This window comes from Falco rusticolus, chromosome 12, assembly GCF_015220075.1.
Source record: "Falco rusticolus isolate bFalRus1 chromosome 12, bFalRus1.pri, whole genome shotgun sequence".
In the NCBI taxonomy this organism is placed as follows: Eukaryota; Metazoa; Chordata; class Aves; order Falconiformes; family Falconidae; genus Falco; species Falco rusticolus.
Window position 1 is genome coordinate 29,746,420 of NC_051198.1, and position 19,877 is coordinate 29,766,296.

At 39.1% G+C, this 19,877-nt stretch overlaps 1 protein-coding gene across 1 annotated transcript in view; it reads left to right on the forward strand.

Annotated features, from left to right (window-relative positions):
* MSH2 (mutS homolog 2) overlaps positions 1-19,877 on the forward strand; it is a 51,606-nt gene that overhangs the window by 15,746 nt on the left and 15,983 nt on the right. Inside the window, 6 exon segments of the mRNA XM_037405212.1 lie at positions 11,000-11,199; positions 14,225-14,227; positions 16,266-16,288; positions 16,290-16,326; positions 16,329-16,358; positions 16,361-16,371. Coding sequence (XP_037261109.1) covers positions 11,000-11,199; positions 14,225-14,227; positions 16,266-16,288; positions 16,290-16,326; positions 16,329-16,358; positions 16,361-16,371 — 304 coding nt within the window.

The following is a 19,877-nucleotide window of genomic DNA, read 5'->3' on the forward strand; positions in this document are numbered from 1 at the left end:
TTTGCTGTGTTTTTGAAGTGGGAGAGGATTTGCTATGTAAAACATGCAAAATTCAACTTTGCTGATGAATCTTGTGTGTGTTTTTTCTTACATAAGCATGCATGTTTAAAAGTTGGGAACGGCATTTATTATTTCGTGAAGGAGCAGGCTGATAGAAGATGAGAATTTTCCCTTTTTATCCCAGCTCCTCTTCTGTGGAGCTGTTTAATTTGTTAAGGGTAATAATTTTGTTATTTCTTAACCGAGAATGAGGAGGAGTGGTGAATGAAATCTAAATAGTGCTGTTACATAAAACTCTAGTCTGAATGCCAGTTCTCAGTAATAACTAAAAAAATAAACTTTACTTATTTGGCCAACAACTTTTGAGAAACATAAGTGAAAGTTTATTTCCCTTTTCTGTGACTTGGCCTGGGCTGTGGAATGGGAAAGAAAAGACACTTTGTTTTGGTTTTAACTGTGATGGGGGTGATCACGTAGGTTGCATGCCCAGGTACATGAAAGTTTCTTTAGTATATAGACAGGAACAATACTTTTTTTCTAGTTGTTTTATTCTAGTATTTTCAGGACCCAAGTCTTGCAGAGCAGGGCTGGTCTGCCGTGGGGGCATGGAGTAGCCCCAGCTGCAGAGTGAACCATCAGCAGGAGCTGATGAGGGGGAGATGCTGGCAAGGCCTTTCTGGGTCCCTGCCGCAGGGCGTAGGTGGCCTTCTGGCCTCTGGAGAGAAACCGTGGGACCCTTGACAGGCTCTGGCCACTGCTTGCCTGTGGGAAACGTTCCTGAAGATCCCTCGTTCTGTTGCTCTGAAACACAGCTTGCAGCGTGCAGCTCTTGGCCATGTGAAGAGAGAGGTGTGTGACAGTACCATCAGGAGTGCTGCCAGCCTTGCCTTATAAATGAAGAAAAAACTGTTTCTGCTTTTCTTTCTTTTTGTTGTAGGAATTTGTGCGTGTGCCTCAGAGCCCTGCAGTTCTTCGCTTTGACATGCTTTCTGGCTAGAGGAGGCAAAGCATAGCTTTGCTTGTGTGCTTCTGCTTTATTTGCATATGCTTCAGAGTGATGCCAAGCATTCCCTTCCCTCAGGGTCTAAAAATACTGCTGTTGCAGCAGTCTGCTTCAGGAGCAAGATCTTAATTGCATCAAGTGGTACCTTGCTGGCAAGGATAAGAACCAAGATTTTATTTTTCTGCTGAAGAATTGTTTTCTTCTTTACCTTGCCTTATCTGCTGGGGTTGGAAAATGTTCAAACACTTATGCAAAAATAATGAATCATTGGTAACCTATTTCAGAATACGTAAGACTGCAGTAAGTATCTTTGGAGGAAAAATCCATTATGTGGAGTTAACAATATTTTTCTGATAATCCTGCTTGTGTTTTTTTTTTATTCTGAGCTCATTAGCTTGCAGTCTCACAGTCAATACATACAGCTTCCAAAGCTTTGCTTGATTGTTATAGAAAATAGTTATTTTTGCCTGGTACCCCTGATATAATCTCAGGGGTTTAATTTACTATCCTTAGGTTTTGACAGAATACTCACGTGGTATATGTAGGAATTAGGGTGGGAAAAGAATCTTGCTTCCCTGATACATAGTAGTTTTATGTTATATACATTTAACTGATGTAAAGGAGTGAACTTTGATTATTTGGAAGAATGCATTTATTGAATTTAATATCTGTAAGTCGCCTGTACTGAAGTTACAAATACCCAGTATTGTCTTCATGGTAGCATGGTTTGGGGGCTGGTTAGGAAAATTAGAAAAGGCAGGAGACTGATGTTTGGATGCATCTTTCTCTTACGTTGCTTGATGTTTCAGGTTAAATAACAGGGAGCCTGAGGTAGAGCACTTTCGTCCAGCTGCTCAGTAGCATTTTGTGTACCCAGCACCCTAGAAGTGTGCGCAGTGTGATTTCTGTGGCTCTCCTAGGGTCCAAAGCTGCCCTTGGACTCTATAATAAAAATGCAGTACTTCAACAGAGCTGCAAAAAATATAGTCAGCATATTCATGGTTGCTTCAAGTTATACATTTGAGATTAAAAGCCAGTAGTAGCAACTTCAATCCAAAGACCTGTCCTGTAGTAGTGGAATGAAGGCCGATTCCTAGTACTAAATCCATCTTGAGGGTTTTGGATACTTGCCTGGAGATACTTTGATTTAGTTCACTTCTGTCTTGAGGGCGAAGGTATGGGAGCAGCAGGCAGCAATACTACCTCACGCTTGTTGTGGTGACAGTGCTGGTTTCTGCCAGTTTGGAAATATTTGTAGGACTGTGGCTTGAGGGCATAATTCCCTAGCCAGCTTAAACCAGCATCAGGATACAACTGGGCTTGTCCACAGCTGATAGGGCCACCCCAGTGTGAGGTAGTTCAGGGGAGCCTCACCGGTGGAAAGCTAACACAGCCACAGCAACCAAAAATGTGTGTTTAGTGAGGGGAGCATCACCATCAGCCTCAGCCCAAGGTGCCTGCAGCTGCTTTAGCCAGTTTTTCTTCATCTGTGCTGTGTGGCTTGCCTGTGTAAACAGCAGGACCACTGAGCCAGGTCATGCTTGGGCTCTATGACTTCTTTGTTTCTGCAGAGGAGTTTTGAAACTCTCTGGGTCTAGACCTGTGAATCATTGCGGAGTCTTTTAGGAGGGTAGGAAGATAATCAGAGTACAGGGATCGCTGTGATCTTACTGGGATGACACCATTGTCTTTGTAAGAATACAGACAGTACAGGTAAACTAAGGTGCATCACTGTGGGGCTCTTTGTTCCTGGTTTGCTGTATCTGTGATTACTCTATTACACATCTTTTCATTGCTAGAAGCCTGGAATTTCACATTCCCCACGTAAAACACTAATGCACTTTAAATTCTGAAAATCGTGATTTGAGGATGTATGTACTGTTGTACTCCATCACTGTTGTCTTGAAAAGTTTTGTTGTTTAGGCAAGCTGTGTCTTTTAGCTCTTTTTTTTTTTTCTCCTTTTTTTTTTTTTTTTCTTTTAGGTTGTAATGGTGATTTCCAGGGAGGGAAACTGTCAAGTCATTTGATGCTACAGAAGCATTTATAGCATGTTTCTTAACTGAGGAAACAAAACCAACTTTGTGCTAGCATGCTAAGAAGAAATGATAACGGGTCACAGGGTTTGGGGAGGAGCAGGCAGGAGACAGAAGAACTTGAGCTGTTTAGTGTGGAGGGGAATAAGTGTGAAGGTGCAGCGTGCTTTTTTGGAAGAAGCCTTTCTTACCTGGGCATGAGCCTCTCGCACGGACCTGTTAAAGTTGTTGGGTTGCCTGCTGCTGAACTACAGACGCTTGTGCATGCACATGTATTTGGGAAAGCTGAAAGAGAGCTCAAATGAACAACTTGTGACGCTCATTCAGACATAAGATTTTGCACCCTAATGATATTGTAGGACCAAATTGTACCCATTTCATTAAATTAACAGAAAGATTTTGACCCCTTGGTTGGGGGTATTCTCCCTTATATGTAAGGTGTGCTAGAGGGGTATATATACAACTCACAGTGGTTTGAGTTGTTGATGAAACAAAACCCTGGATTCAAATCTTTGTGTCTTAAAGTACTGGAAGAACTGGTGCTTGTGGCAGGTCCCCCTGCAAGGCTGCTCCTGCTGCTTGGGTAAATATTGCCACCAGCTGGAGGTTCGCTGCCGGAGACCGGGGCAGCTTTTGCCTGCGCACTAAATTTGGAATGTTATTTTTGTAAATGCATGTAACAACTCTGATTGTATCGGGCAAAATGACAGGGGATAGTCAGTGTGATCTTTATGCTGCTCAAATGTCTGCTGGAGTAAAGTAATTCTCAATATTAGGCTTCAGATAGCAGATTTCTGCTCCTGTGTGCCCATCTTAGGTGTCTGTCTTGATACTTCAGAGGTTGTAAAGCATACTGGGATTCTATATCATGAAAAGAGCTTTGCAAATTTAAGGTGATAGTTACTGCTTACATGAGGTGGTGATGACTGGTCTTGGGCTGATGTTTGTGAGAGATGTTTGCCTGGGGACCGTTTGGGTCACCAGGGAGTTTCTAAAGGAAGCTTAGGACAGTGCCTTGCCTATTTCTGGCTGGAAAACACAAATGCAGGTATTAATTGACTACAGCAACTTGCTGTAGTAGGCTTCCTTCAGGATGTTAAAATCTTAAAATCCCAGGTGCTTTGTATGGAAAAGAGAACCTGATTAGAACAAGTAAGATGGTGGCTTGGCTCCCCCCCCCCCCCCCCCCCCCCCCCCTTGAAGAGGCAGTACCTGAGGCTGTAGTTAATGATATTATTCTTGTAATTTCTATAGGATTAGAAAAGAAGAATTTATCAGTATTATTTAGTTAAGTGTGTCCAGGAGGGGTTTACCTCCGCTACATTGGATTAAGAAGAGATCTGAGTTTGAAAGAAACCTGAGGGAAACTGAAATTAATGGTACATGAGTGTTTTCCACTTTCCTTTGTATAAAGGAAATATGAAATTAAACTTACAACTGTGCATATTCTGAAACTTCTGTGGTGAGATTGAAGTCTTAGCTGTCTTAAAGCAGTCCTTAATATGCTGCTTTTGTACAGTGAGGTTTCTCTGATAAAATTCTCTATGAAGAGTTGGACAGGAAAGTTGATCTTAGTCTGCAGTTGTAGACAGCCTTTAGCAGGCAGAGAATACAAATGCATGCTCTTCAGAAGACTCGGCTGTTTTATAGCCAGGGGAGTTACAGCCTTTAAGATCATCTTTAAAAGTAAGTCAGCTTCTCATAAAAAAGGGCATTCTTAATTTGATTTCAGTCTTAACACTTTTTTCCTTGTGTCGTGTGGAATTTTTAGTTAGTATCATTTGTCCCTACAAAATTGTCTACCAGAATTCGGGATTTTAAGTTACTACTCTGTAGTAGTGACTAAATATATGTATTACTGACAATTAAATATATATGTTACTGATTACATATAGATCCACATTTCATAATATTAATAAAAAACCACAGTGCTTTTTCTGAGCAGCAGTGCTTGGAGGAAGCCTTTTCTTTCCTGCACGCACAGACAGACACAGAACTGTGCAGGGTTTTGCAGGTTGGTGGAGGAGAAATTAAAACCTGGGTGCTTTATAACTCAGCTTGTACCTCTCGCTGTTTTGTTAGTTTTTTGTGTGCTGGCTGACCCTGCTCAGGCATTAAAAATACTCTATTCATGCTAACTCTGGTCTTTTATTTTAATCTGTTAGTTTAGCTATTATTTCTACAGACAGAATTGTTTTCATTGTTCTAGGAAATCTGTATACATATCAGGCTTGATTTAATGTCTTCCCATTAACTTAAACTTCTCCATCTAGCTCCGTAAAAGCCTAGAAATATAACAAACCCTTCTGACAACATCTGTGTAGTGGCAGGACTTAGTGCAGTAACCTTAAAATTGTGGTGAAAAATGCGGTATAGGTGTAGCAAAGGAAGAAGCAGTCTTTTCTGATGTCAAATGAGATGTAAACATCAGTGGAATGGAAGCATTGTGATGAGACTTGGGGAAGTGTGTGCCGTTCATTAGATCAGAAACACATTTTTGTTGTCGTCTTTTGGTGTGGAGCTTTGGTCTTTTGTGTGTTAATGGTAGGTGTGAGAGACAGCTCTTATCAACAGTAAAATACGGGAAGAGATTAAATGCTTTCAGTTAGATTCCAGAATATTTAACAGAAACTTGGAGATAGGTGAGGTTTTTTTTCTTCTCCCTCCTTCTGTCTCTCAGAGCACACTAAACCTGATGTTACTTGTTACTGCGCAGAATTCAAAGCCAATAAATAACCATGGTTTTGAATAGCAGGGGGAAAAAAGGGGAGATTGTAATTTTCAAGTTGAAGAAAAGCACTTGTGTTGGTTTTCAGTTGTATTAACTGAAATTGTTTGATGTTCTTGTGGTTTAATTTGCAAGTTTAAATAACTGTCTTGAAACAAAGAGGTGTTTTATGTTCTAGTGTGGTTTCACTAGTTATTGTTTCTGTTCTCTTGACTGTGCTGCATTAGATCTGTGGTGGAAAGTGTTGCCTTATTTTCCTTTCACTTCTGGTTGTGTGGCAGAAACAAGTTATCCAATGTGGTCAGTTGTTGTTTGATTGCACTCTCTCGGATTTATTTTATTTGTTTCTTCTTGCATTTTCCTTTTTTGTTTCCTTAGTTGAGCTTTATATAAAACCCGACGTGTCATTTGATTTCATTATTACTTTTGAGCATTAGGCATGGCTTATAGTTGCATGATGTCAACGTAGCCCTGTGTATTCTTACTATACCATCACACCCTTACCATACCAACAGGAAACTTATGGAAAACCTGGCCTGAACGCAAACCTGTCAGCCTTGTATTTGTGGTCAGCAAATACGGGGCAGGGGAAAAAGGAAATAGAACAGTGCTAGGAAGGTCATGAGATGTTAGTCATTAGTATGGCCTTGGCAGAGGAAAATTGTGTCATGCTGAGCTGAGAACTCTTTGAACTTGTCGTTGTATACAAAGGAGAGAAAAAAAAAAAAAGAATAAATTAGAGCTTTTAAAAGACTTTTGAGGAGATCTTATCCAAGAGGTTGTTGAACAAGCTGAGGGAGTCTTGGGGTGAAAGTGAAAGGTTTGTTTGTGTAAAATGCACAAGGAAAAGAAAAAAAAAAAAAGTTTTAATCTTGGCAAAGGTAGGCTCAAGAGCCCAGAAGATGCACTTGAGATATTAGCTAGCCACTATCCTGATCATTAGAGAATAAGGTACTGATGCTTTTATAGGGTGACACAAATAAGGACCAAACTTTTAATAAAAACCAGGACAGGCTGACTGACTGGGCAGAACAAGGATGGGTTTGGATTTCAGTAAGTATAAAGCAATATGTACAGAAAGGAAGAATGTAACCTGCCTGCGTCTTACAGAGCTTTACATGTATTCAGAAAGGGTGTTAGGCATCTGTGTGTCAGGTTGAAGGCAAGTCTCTGCAGATGGATTGTTAAAGATAAGGTATGGTGGCTTTATATAAACTGTTGCTGCTAGTTTGTTCCAAGTGCAAAATTTAGTAAGTTTCAGGAAGTGATTCCATGTGTGTATGTCCATGTGCCAGGAGTATTGATTGTGTAAGAACCTCTTGGAAGAGAAACTAAATACTCTGCATTTAAACATAAGCTATCAGACAGCAAGATGCTATCTAATGTAGAGGAAAAACTTGAATTTTTCACATTCAGAGATTGGTCATCAAAATCAGGGAAATACTTTTCATACTGGAAGTTTTAATGTGGAAATCATGGAGTCTGTAGCTCCAGCAGTATGGATGAAACCACCATGCTCTGGTTTCCTAGCACAGGCAAGAGCAGTATTTTTCTACGTTAAAACTAACTTTCATAATTGGATAAATACTCCAAATGCGTCTTACTTTCTTTGTAGTACCTTTTTTAGGTGAAGAAAGGGTATTTTAAACCAAAACTTCTTGCAGTTTTGTAGGGGATAAAACTTGAAGGAATTTGTGACTACTGCCTCTCTGTGATTGGTGTGTGGTGATATTTTGATACTGGAGAAGTAATAAATGGGTTTACAAATCTTGTGTATCACCTGCAATGTGAGAGGACATAATATCAGAATAGTACAATTCCTCCTGTGTCTGCCTTGACCGTAACTGCTAAAGACCAAGCAAGGTGATAGTAGGAACACGTGTATGCTTTATGGAGAAGTTTTCAGTGAATCCTGTCTTGGTTTTGCCAAAGGAATTGTTTCATATTAAAGGACTAAAACCGACCAAGTTACTGGGTTCCTGTGAAGAGGAACAGGATGGCAGATACTGCCCCTAGTTTCAGTAAGCTCTGACAGAGGCAGAAGATACTTTGAAGGGAAGACCTTCAGATGGGATTTCTTCCTTCTGTAATCACCTGGGGAAGGTAGGCAGACATCTGGTTAGTGGCCTTGTATTTAGGCTGTTAAGCAGTGGTGTCAGGTGTCTTTAGTTTTGGTGTGGGTGCCTTTTTTTTTTTTTATATTAAGAAAAAAAATCTAGTCTTTACAAAGTGCTTTTGGTCACCAGTTGCTGGTGGTGCTTCTGAGAGGAGATTGTTTGATGTAAGTCTTAAGTCACATCGGCTAAGTAAATTGTAGGGATTTTTAATAAACACGGCAATGTATCTGCTTTGACCAGATCATGTAATTCTTGTTATTCCTCCAAAGTGTTTGACAGAAGCCTGAAACTTAGAAATTGTGCTCGGAAACCTCAACAGGGATCAGAATTGGAAATTATTTGGCTATTTTGATGTTTCTTATACAAATCTTGTGCGTTCTTGCAGCAGATACCTTAAGTATATTCCTGTCTACTTCTCACAAGCTCTGTACACATGCTGGAACTTAAATGTATCTTGTAGAGATTCCCCATGTTTTCTATCCTCTTTGGAAATAAAGCACCATTATAGGTCAGTAATGTCAATCTTTAAACTTATTTATCAAGGCAGTAGTTGAAGGGATAAACACAGAGGTAGGATTCTTCTGTTTTTCATTGATTTTGTTCAGTATAATACAGAAGGTTCACTGGAGTGGTGTGGGCAGAACACTTTCAGCAACAGAAGAATGTTCCCTTTGAATTTTTTTTATATGCAGAAATGTACTGCTACCTGTCCAGGGCGCTCTATCTCTTTGTTACCTTGGAGAAAGCCTTTGTTTCTTGAGTGGCTGTCTTTGCTAACTAGCTGAGGCAGTGTATCATGTTAACTGCTGTGTACTGTTTCCAGCATCTAGCGTGCTCTGCAGAACACCGCATGGCGTGATGTAGAGATTACTGCTTTCAAAATGACAAAAAAATATTGTCCTTTCCAATGCAGTTTGCAAATGCAAATGATCTTGTTATTGAAACTGATGCATTTTTGCCAGGAAACAAAACAGCAGAAATAATATGGTGAAAGTTGTCCTTTGCTGGCATGTCTCTAAATTAAATTAACATCCCTTCTGAAGCCAAGATGCTGATAGATGACATGTTAATGTGATTAACCAGAAATCAATGCAGTATATCATGTGAGGAGGTCTCTGAAGGGGTGGAGTTTGTCCTTATTCCTAGTGTGACCAAAGAACATTGACCTTTCTGGCATTCCAGAAGAACAGTATCTGACTTCTTGTTTAACTGCAAATGCAAAGTAATGTAAAATATGTAAAGATGACAGTGTTAACCAGTGCAAAAAATAAAGCGAGAAATGTATGAAAGTTCACTTACATTCTAGTGGGGAAAATATAAATTAATGCTCTGTCACTTCACATTGAGATTTATGCTTACTTTCAGCACTTAAAGAATATTTATTTCACTGTTTTTAAAAAAATCCAAAATGTTAGGGAGCAGCAACAAGGACAGACTGAAGGAAAAGCAAGCTGGAGGTCATGGTGACGAGGCAGGTAGAGACAGTACCCTCACAGATAAGGATGCAGTTCCTCAAAACCTGTGTGAGACACGTGGTTTATCTGGTGACAGTAACCAAGTTCAGCCAACAGTTGGTCTCCAGGCAAGTCTGTAGTAATGGTCAGACATGAAGCAAGGAAGTCAAGTCAGTGGGTCACATCTGGAGCAGTGGGGTGTGTGGGCAGCACAGGCATGGCTGCAGCATTGCTTGGGTAAGAACCAAGGACAAGTGCTTTAGTTTGAATGCAGCTCTTGAGCGAGGGTGAGGAGACCCCAGGACAAGGCTTCCCACACCTCTTCCTTACACAGCTCTTCGCAGTGGTCTTTGCTGGCACGATCTGCCTTCAGAGATCCCAAGCATCTGAAACCAGTGGCAGAGTCTGGAGCAAAGACGACGCAGCCTCATTAGAGGGTGGTTAGGTTGCCAGGTATATAAACAAATCCGACACATGCAAGTCTGTGGGACCCAAGGAATACACCCACAAGTGGTGAGTCACTGGGGGAACGAATCTTGGTTGTCTCAGGTCATGATTGTTTGAGGAGGCTTCCAAAGGTAGGAGTGATGTTTGCTTTCTTTCAGTCCTCAAGAAGGGCAAAAAGGACTGTCCAGGGAATGACAGGTTGGTCAACCTTATCTTCATCCTTGGGAAGGTGACTGAGCAAATAATCCTGTAAGCATTGCTAAATATACTAAGGGTAGGGCGGTGATTGGAAGTAGTTGGCAGGGAAAATCATACCTGACAAACCCGATAGCATTCTACAACAAATTGACTAGGTCGTTGCGTAAGGGGAGAACAGTTAACGTTGTTTTTCTTGACTTTAGCACCTCAGCAGGCTTTTATCACTGTATCCCACTGCATCTGGTGAAGTATGGACTAGATAAGTAGACACTGGTGGACTAAAAACTGGCTGAACTGGCAGGCTCAAAGGATTGTGATCAGGGAGGGGCATGAAGTCTAGCTGGGGGCCTGTCTGTCATGGTGTATGCCAGGGGTTGATGCTGGGGCCATCCTTAAGAGATGCCTAAAATGTGACTGCGTGCCATTCTGGGGAGCTGGCTCTAACTGACCCTACTTTGAGCAAAGGAGTTGGAGTAGTCAATGTCCAGAGGTGCTTTCCAACCTCAAGGATTCTGATTCTGTAATGCAGGGTTGCACAGCTGCCCAGTCACAATGTTGTCTTGACCACAGGCAACTAAACTCTGCCAAGAGTGGGAATTTTCCAACAGTGTAGGTTTTTCCGACTTAATACCTGTTCTTTCCTAGACTACTGGATGTTTTTTTTTTTTTTATGGTGCAGGGAAAGTATTAATCGCAAAGTAGATTCTGAGCTTTGACATACCTACAGAACAAATAATTGGTGTTTGTATTTGAAACTGTTTGGCTCCAATGCTGTTCTTGCCGTACCACAACTGTTAAAAACTACAGGAGCACGACATGGGCTATAAGTACCCTTGCCTTCTCAGCTCCTGAGTTATTCTAGTTTCATTTCTTCTTTCATCAGGAAACTTGGCCAATGGATACAGCCATAGAGAAAGGATAGATAGAAACTGCCGGATAAATGTTTTCATTCTAATTAGTGACATAAAAGAATTGCAGACAATGCCATACTAATCATTGTGATGAACTTCTTATTTAGGTTAAATTTGGTTGAAGCTTTTGTGGTGGATCCCGAACTACGTCAGTGCCTTCAAGAAGATCTCTTGCGTCGCTTCCCAGATCTTAACCGGCTGGCAAAAAAATTTCAGAGACAAGCAGCAAACTTACAGGACTGTTACCGAATGTACCAGGCTATTAAGCAACTGCCTAATGTTGTACAAGCACTAGAAAAACATGACGGTAATGCTACCTCCATCTATTTCAATGTTTTATAATTCACTGATGATGCAAATAAATAGTACCTAGATTTCCAAAGATTACTTTTTTCCTGTGTACATTTGTTGCAGGAATAAAGCTTAAAGGTGTCTGAATTTGAAGTGAGCAGAAATTCTGAAATGCCAGTCAGATACTTAAAAATTAACATACCCAAATCTTCACATGAAAAAAAGCCTTCCAATTAGCTGAAATACTTGGACTGTTGGGTGGTGGTCTGGTAATCTTTGACATCGACTTGTCTCAGATTTCTTGACCAGTTGTGTGTGTATTATGATCTTACAAACAAGATACCATTCATACAATATTGTTGTGTTCCTTTTGAAGACACTTTGCACTTGGGTTGTAATTAAACCACAAAAAAACCAGTATAAGCATTATAGGTATAATTTGAATGGCTTTTGTTGGTGTGTTTTTTTGGTTTTTTTTAATCTTGATGTTCCTGCATTTCATAAGAGTAATGTGGCAGAGTGTTGCTGCTTATCTTCATTAGTCGGAAGCTCAATGCTATGACAAACAAGTCTAGAAAATACAAAGCTTGCTATTTCTTTTTCTTTTCCTTTTCTATGTGTTACCAAGAAAATGCAGGATAAGATTGTGTCAGCATAATGGGGGTGACTCAATACAGCAATAGCAGTCCTAGCCTGTCAGAAAGCATATTTTTGTAAAAGCCCATAAATTTGTTTGAAAATCTCTTTGCATAAAACAAGCACCAAAACCTTAAAGAGAAATATTTTTTGAAATGGTAGTTACAAAAATTTTGTTCCTGTATTTGAGCAGGCAGTAATGTTGCCCAGTATGTTATGCTCTTCTGTACGATAGTTTTATGACTTCAAGGAATGCAACTTATCTTCTAAAATACTAACCTTAAAATACATTAATTTTTGGTTGCTGGCTGTATAATTTCCAAAAGCAGTTAAGATCCAAAACTGGGAAGGAACTGGCAGATAATTTTTTTAAGACCTCAGTCGTGTCCCTTTGGTTTTACAAACAGACTCTGCTTGTTTTTGCCTTGGCCTGGAGCTCTTGGATCTCCATCTTAAACAGAGGTGTATTAGTTCAAAATACTTGTTTCCTTTCTTTGCTTTTTTTTGTATTAGTTGTCATTTGGATCAACAGAATTTCTCTGTCATAATGTTGGGGTAGAAACAATTCCAATTTTTAGAAGTTTTGAAGGAGCAAGCTGTATCCGGCAACTGCTAAGCTCACCATATGGAAAAATAATAGACTGCAAAAGGTTCTTGCTGTTTTACACATGAATCAGTCAGCCTTTAGTAGGGCATTCATCAGCAGTATATCTAGGATAATTTAAAATGGGTGAAACGTGTTATTTTTCTTTTTCTTTATACTTGTACACCTTTGTTTAAGTACAAGAATGGTCTGGTAATTTTGTGTTATATGACTGATTCAGGCTGGATCTGATCATTTTCCTGTTTCAAGACTATAAAGTCTTTTAACTCATCAAGAGATGGAAAGTCAGAAACTTTTTTGACAATTCTGAGTATCTGCCAGTTTCAGAACTTTCTTTTTTTTTTGTGAATGGCTATGGGGAGATAGAGCAACTACACCATGAAGTGATCAGCAGTGATTGCCCTTCCCTTGGTATGAAGCGCTGCTTTGTTGAGATGCTTGTTTTTACGGATGGTGAAAGCTGAGGATAGGGATAATGCATGAAGATGACTTTTTTTGGTTTTCAGACATAAGAAACCTGCATAAGATGGGAAAGACTCTGAGTCATCAAATCATTTTGCTATTGCTGGCAAAAGCAAGCAGTTGTTCATTACTCAAATTGCTGGGGCATAAAATCTAGGTACTTACAAGATGTCTGTCTTCAAAAAGCTGCTGAAGCATCTTCCTTCCCATCTCAGACTGACACTCTTTATTTTAAGCCTGTAAATATGCAGGATACAGGAATTGTATGCTGGGTTCCAGCATATTTTTACTGTTCTGTATACCATACCCCCTTAATGCTTTTGAAAACACCTCTTATTGCATGTTCCAGTACTGGTCTTTCCATGATTGTTGTACTGGCGTGTTATAACCATGTTGTAACCAAACTAAGCTGTTACTCATCCTTTGTCATTTCCAGCTGATTATTTCCCTGCTCATACTGGAAATTTTTATAAATGTGTCATCTTACTGTTAAATTTACTTTGTTTCTATTAGCCCAGTTTTCAAGGTCAGGTAGTTATGTTCCTAATTCATTTTGCTTCAATTTCAGCTACTGATTCTTCACATTGTATATATTAGTGAATTTTATAAGCAGCCGCCTTTTGTGCATTAATATTATTAATTCACACATCTTAAAAGATAATGCTTGTATGAGCCCTGGAGGAATTGTATTGCTGATGCCTTCCAGCTCATTCATCTTTTGTCAAGTTGGTGATGTCCTCTTATTTGCATTCTGATCATTGTATTAATCAATCAATCTTGTGTCTTAGATCCCAAGTGATATGACTGCATGCTTTAGAAAAGCAGATTAGGTCTACCGATTTCTCTTTCTCTTAGGCAGTCTGTTATCTCAGGCAGACTGTTGCGCTATGTATGATCCACCTCTGCTAAACCCGTACTATAGTTTATCCCCATTTCGCTTTGTTCTTGTCTTTTCCTCCTCATTTTTTCTAAGACCTCTTGTACCATCAAAACGGCCTGGTTTAAGTGCATTAGTCATTGAGATTTCTCTGCTTTCCCTTGATAGAATAGTGTCAGTTCTCATACTTCTGTTTCCTGCCAAACTAACTGTAAATGTCTCAAGTTTGAAGATCGGTGTTTGATTTTAATTTCTGTACAACGCTTTAAACCATATCGATAGTAGTCTTTAATGCATGTAATAAACACTTGTCTGTGCTTCAGTAAGTAAATTATGGTTCAAGTTAAAAACTGTACCTGGGAAGAGATAAGCTTTGTTATCAGTGTGCATCTCTGCTTTTGGCAGGATAAAGGTCTATTATTCTTTCTCTCTGTGGTTCACTTACATGCTGATAATGTTAAGGAGGTGCAAACGTGTTTTCCTTTTTACCATGCATCTTTTATGTGAGTTTATGAATGCAGGTGCAAGACAAGCTGGAGTTTAATTTAGAATTTTTCAGTGGTGATCTTTGCCCATAGTCTCTTAATGCCAACTGTTAGGCTTTTAAGAAAAGCATACACATACAGCTTTCATAAATCCTCAGCAGTCACTGACTACCGCTATTTATCTTCAAGTGTTGGATTCTGAATAGAAGTTGGATTGAAAGCGTAATTTAATTTTGCAATGTATCACTTTGAACTGTATCACAAATATACATAAGTACATTAGTGCTTTATTTACAGAATAAATTAATATTTTCTAATTTTGAATGTGACATCTGTCTATTGTGTCTGAAGATGTACTCTTCAAACTGAAATAATGAAATGGTATAATGAAACTTTCCTACTACAACTTTCAAGAAAATAACTTAAAAGGTAGCAATTACAATTTAAGCACAATCATTTTTTGTTAATTCAGGCATACTGAAGATCATTTCATTGTGTGTGCCATGCACTGTCAGGTGGTGCACTGGGAGCTGCTAAGTTCACTCTGGTGAATGAACGTGAAACTTCTGTTTGCTTTCAGTCTCTTCTTTCTTGCTGTCTCCTTTTATTTTCTATGTTGGTTTAGATGTTGTCTTCTTACAGGAGGGGAAAAAAAGATGAGATTTGGAATAAAAAGCAACACTGCACTTATTCGGCTCTTAATTTTGAAAATTTTTAGTCAGCAGAAGACTCCATTTTTACAAGTTCAACAGTCCCTCAATGATGTGTAATTTTTTTTCTGTGATAGATACTAATCATTTAAGACCTTTAACTTTAAAAGTTTGGGGGGATGAGGAAGCAAAAAGGCATAGGAGAAAAGGGAAAACCTTCTTTCTACTTAAGTTACAATGAGGAGAGAGGAGAGACATTCCTTGGGTAATCATGTCCTCACTGTGTGACTTCTATAATTTGCGTGGAATTTTTCTTAAAAAAAGATTAGGACTCTTTCCCTAGTCTGGTAAGAAGTTGGGAGGCTGTGGAATGGCCAGACTTCATTCTGTGTTTCTCTTGTTAATGTGCAAAGCCTTGCATCGGAGCCAGATTTGTAATTCTGTGCATAATCCAACGATTTATAAGCTCATAGTATTGGATTCTTGTGGCATTTTGTGTAAATTGTATAGTCAATAATGCTAACCTTTCTGTGATTAAATCATAACTGAAGTGGCTGCAAAGATATTAACATTTGTTTATTGGCAGAACGTTTTCCTAGCTGGCTGCTGGGTAGAGCTTATTTTTGTAGGCCTGAAGAAAATACTACTTTCACAAATTTGGCAATAGCTGTGTACGCTGAGTTAACGGTGAACTGCGTTTTTCATTCGATGGTTCCAGTGTTCTATGGATTTCCAACCAGTATGTGTGTTACGCAGTTATACTTGGTGCTACAGAGTATCTGTGCTAACAAAATAGTTGGAAAAGACTAATCTATTTTGACTTCCTGATCAGTGACTATAAGATCTGGTTAAGAGTAGGTGGTCTTTTTTTAAGAAAAACAAACCCCAAAAACATAGGCCCTCAGTTTTTATTTGTGTCCATGTTGTAACCTACCAAATATCTCCAATTTCTTGTAATTTTGAATTAAGAAAAATTAAAAACTGAGTGTGCATCATGAGGCTTCCACTTTGTATTTTTAAAATTGTTTGCTGTAGAATAGACTTTTTTACTAAAGCGGTTTCAGCTTTTTATGTGCAAGAAAAGGTAATGTTCAGGCCTTGGCTCTGCTTTCAAACTGTTGTTTGTCTGTAGTTTTTACTCATAGTAGAAGGGACTTAATATACCAGATATAAAGTACAAGCTTAATCAGAATATAAACTGTATAATGCCAGTTTTAGAAGAAGATACGTGTGTGTCAGTGAAGTAATCACAACCAATCTTAACAAAAATGAATCAGCTATATAGTTGTGCTGTCTTATCTTGCCTAATTGAATTCTGGTAAAATTGTGGGGTTTGCAAATGATATTTTCTTGTTGTTCTTAACGGAGCTCACCAGATGTTGTTGTTGGCCAGTGTTTATAACACCTCTTAATGATATCTACTCTGACTTCTCAAGTTTCTGGAGATGATAGAAACAACATTGGCATGGATAAGGTATGAGCTGGTGTGTGGGGAGGGGGTTTGCTTAGCAATTAAAGTTTCTTATTGAACTTTGCAATCTGCTCCACACTCACTAAATTAATTGGTCATCTATATTAGTAGTTAGTGATAGTTCAGCTGTGGAATGTATGAAGACGGTTATTAGTATAGCAGTTGAATATCAGGAGGATATTCATCCCCTGTCTAAAATTATCTAGCCAATGACAAAAATGCTTTGGTACCCGAATGCTGTGATCTGAAAGAGTTTTTAAAAAACCTAATCAGTACTAAAAGTGGGGAAGTTATTGTCACTTTTCTGCTGCTTCATATTTTCAAGGTGACTGTGTATGGTCTCAAATCTAGAATGTAGTTAGAAGATGTTTCTCTGCTTTTGTAGAGTTCATTAGACTTGGTCTGTTTGGTGGAATTAAGTCTTCATAACTAACAGTTTGCCCTCTCTGAGAAATTATTGACTAGGTAATTAAGACTGACTTGACTTTACAGTTCCATTTCTCACTAGAGAGAAAGCTGCTACAATTATCTTAGCCTTGCACCTACACTTGCTTATAAAATATCTCTGATGATAGAACTATGCTTGCAAAGGAAAACTAGCATTTTTTTTCAGAGGAAAAATGGCCAAAGAAAGCTGGAAGGAAACATTGGTGTTCCTTAAACTTGTAACAGAAAGAAGAAGGGATGGGTATAAATGACTAATTATTGCTGTTTAACACTGAATGCTTAGGACCACAGGCAAAATACGTGAAATGTTGTTTAATGAGTGAAACCCCAGGGGTCTGGTGAGTTTTGTACATTTATTTCCCCATTGCATTTGTTGGAGAATTGATGAGATGCATTTTGACATGCACGTGCTTTCTAGAAACTTACTTAATGCTCCTTTCTCAATAAGATGCTTCAGTCATTTTGGAACACTTGGGAGTTTTTTAGGATTGTTGTGTCAGACTCAGCTGACTGTAGAAATAGAGATCTACCTAACCATGTGCCAGGCATGGTAGCAAGGGCAAAGGTGTGAGCTCCTGAAAACTGCAGTGGCTTTGAAAGATGCATTTTGTTCTCCAAAGGCAGAAGCGCTGCATTTTATCTCTTTGTATTGTGTATGCATTCATCCAACTGCATTTTGCTTTGTTTAAGGAAAGGCTGTTTGATTGGAATGTTGCTGTAATTTCTGATACATGCTAATGAAGAAATTTATAGCTTTATACTAGCTACAGACCATCTGTTGATGCAGTTTGTATGCTCTGGGACTCTGTTTCTTTAAAACTAACAGCTGTTCTAAGCCTTCACCCTTCATAGTCCAGCTCTTCAAATTTTCTTTCAGCTTTCTACTTTAAAAATGTTTTGTTGTCCTTCTAAACAGAATACAAGTCAGTTATTTTTCATCAAGTCCCATAGAAACTGGGGTGTGTTGGATTTTGTTTTTTTCCCCTTCAGGATGCTGGAAAATGGCTACAGATGAGCCAGCACTGGTTTTCACCAGAAGACTAACCCTTGTCCTTCTGAATGTTAAACTTGAACTTTGACTTGAAGTCCTCCTTAGATTTTTAGGGAGTTCAAACAATATACCTAGCTCTGCTCTGAGTGTAATCGAAGGACAAGTTGTCATAGCAACTAAACTATGTCAATAATCCTTCTAACATAAAAAGAAACATCTAGTTCAAAAAGCGTGGGATAGGATATTCATTTACCTAGCTATAATAGAAGTTGAGAAAACTGTCACTTCCATTCCTATCTTTCACAAAATCCGAGGGACCTTTGAAAAACTATATTCCAACCTCCTCCTCAAGTCAGGGTAACTTCAAAGTTTGTTGGTGCTTTTTGTATGTAGTATTTTGGTTTGAGTTTCAAGAGTACAGCCCTTTACAGAAGGACTTGTTTTTCAGATTAGCTGGTGAGCTCAGCATAGTCCCAGAGTCTGTTTCAGATCCAGGATCTGCCCTACAAAACCAGGAATTGTCTTTTCTACTGTATTCTTTGTCATAAATGTTCGTTGCTGTTCTTTTAGCAGAATTATTTAAGGGAACAGGAGGAGCAGGCCTATCAACAGGGTTGTAACAGGGAATGTATTTGTTCGTACCCCTTAAAGCCTCCAAGTTCAAGATGGTCCTCTAAAAATCTCGTAATCTGTTGTTTTGTGGAGTCCACATCTCTGGTTAAGCAACTGGAGAACTTTGCCACTGCAGCGTGTTCGCACACAACACAGCTGGAACCAGAACGACAGGCTGCCTGTAACGCCTTTGCAGTGCTGGTAATTGCACAGAGAAATAAGCATCACAGTTTCAGTTTTCCATGATGCAACTTCCAAGAGCAAATTATCTGTTGGAGAAGGTCATTCTCAGAATGAAGTAACAATACTTTAAATAGACAGTATGCTGTGCAGTTTCTTCGGTGATAATTTACTTGTTCCCCTGTTCCAAAGTCAAAATGTATAAGCCCTGTGGCTTTCATCTCCAGATTGCATTCTCACGTCTTGTTCCAAGTTGCTGCAAAATCTGGGAGCTTCAGGCTGATGCTTTTACAGTGTTTTTAATGCACGGTGGATTGAAGCACTTCTTGTGCTTAGCAGAACAAGATGTAGGTGGTGGTTCTGGCAGTTACAGTTCCTGTTGCTTGGTGCTTCTGGAGTGATACTTTATTGTCTGGGAAGGAGTAAAGGAACTGTGAACCTCCCTTTCTTCTCCTTTCTCCTCTTGCTAACATATACTCTGAGTAAAAGTCAAATTGTATTACCCCACCACCTTGTTTCAGGGTCTTTTGCAGAGTATTTGCAGTGCTTTGTGTACAACTTTGCAGGCAATTTGCAGCCAGGGGAAGCTTTGGGGAAGCATTCCTTTGGTTTTAACATAATTTGATTAAATACATTACTAATATGAAAGCCAGTGCTTGGTTTCCATGTTGGACAACAGTGCTAATATTTTGTTGATTGTAAAAGTTTATGTATTAAAAATCAAGTTTCTTTTATTTAGCACTTTTATGTTCTGCTTGTGGATTATACTTTAGGCTTGTAAGGTTTTCAGAAAACGGCATGACTTGGCTGTAGAGGCATGGGGAAGAGAGATGAAATACAACCTAGTTCACCTGTGCTTCTGATGGCTTGGAAGGAAGCGTGTATGCTTTTCAACTCCAAAATAACTGGGTTGAAATGGATAGGATTTTTGGTGATACTGTGTAGGCTCCTTCCATAACCTCTTGAGCGTGTGTTGGGCAAGAATTACTGTTTCAGAAACTTCTGTTTCCAAAAACTTGTTTTGAAACACCCCATCCTTTTATGCTCTGTCTTGAATAGCTGCAGCAAACCCAGGCTAACATACAGATTATGTACATAACAATTTCATTTCCTCTGACTTTCTTTTTTTCCTGCCTACTGCTCGGTTATTTGTATGCAAATAAATGTACGGATGACTATTTCAAAGGAGTCTATTAAATTGGTATATTTTGCTTGTATGAAGCGTTATTTGGGAAAGGAGGTGTTTGAGATGTATTGTTTTCTAGTTGAATCAGGCACC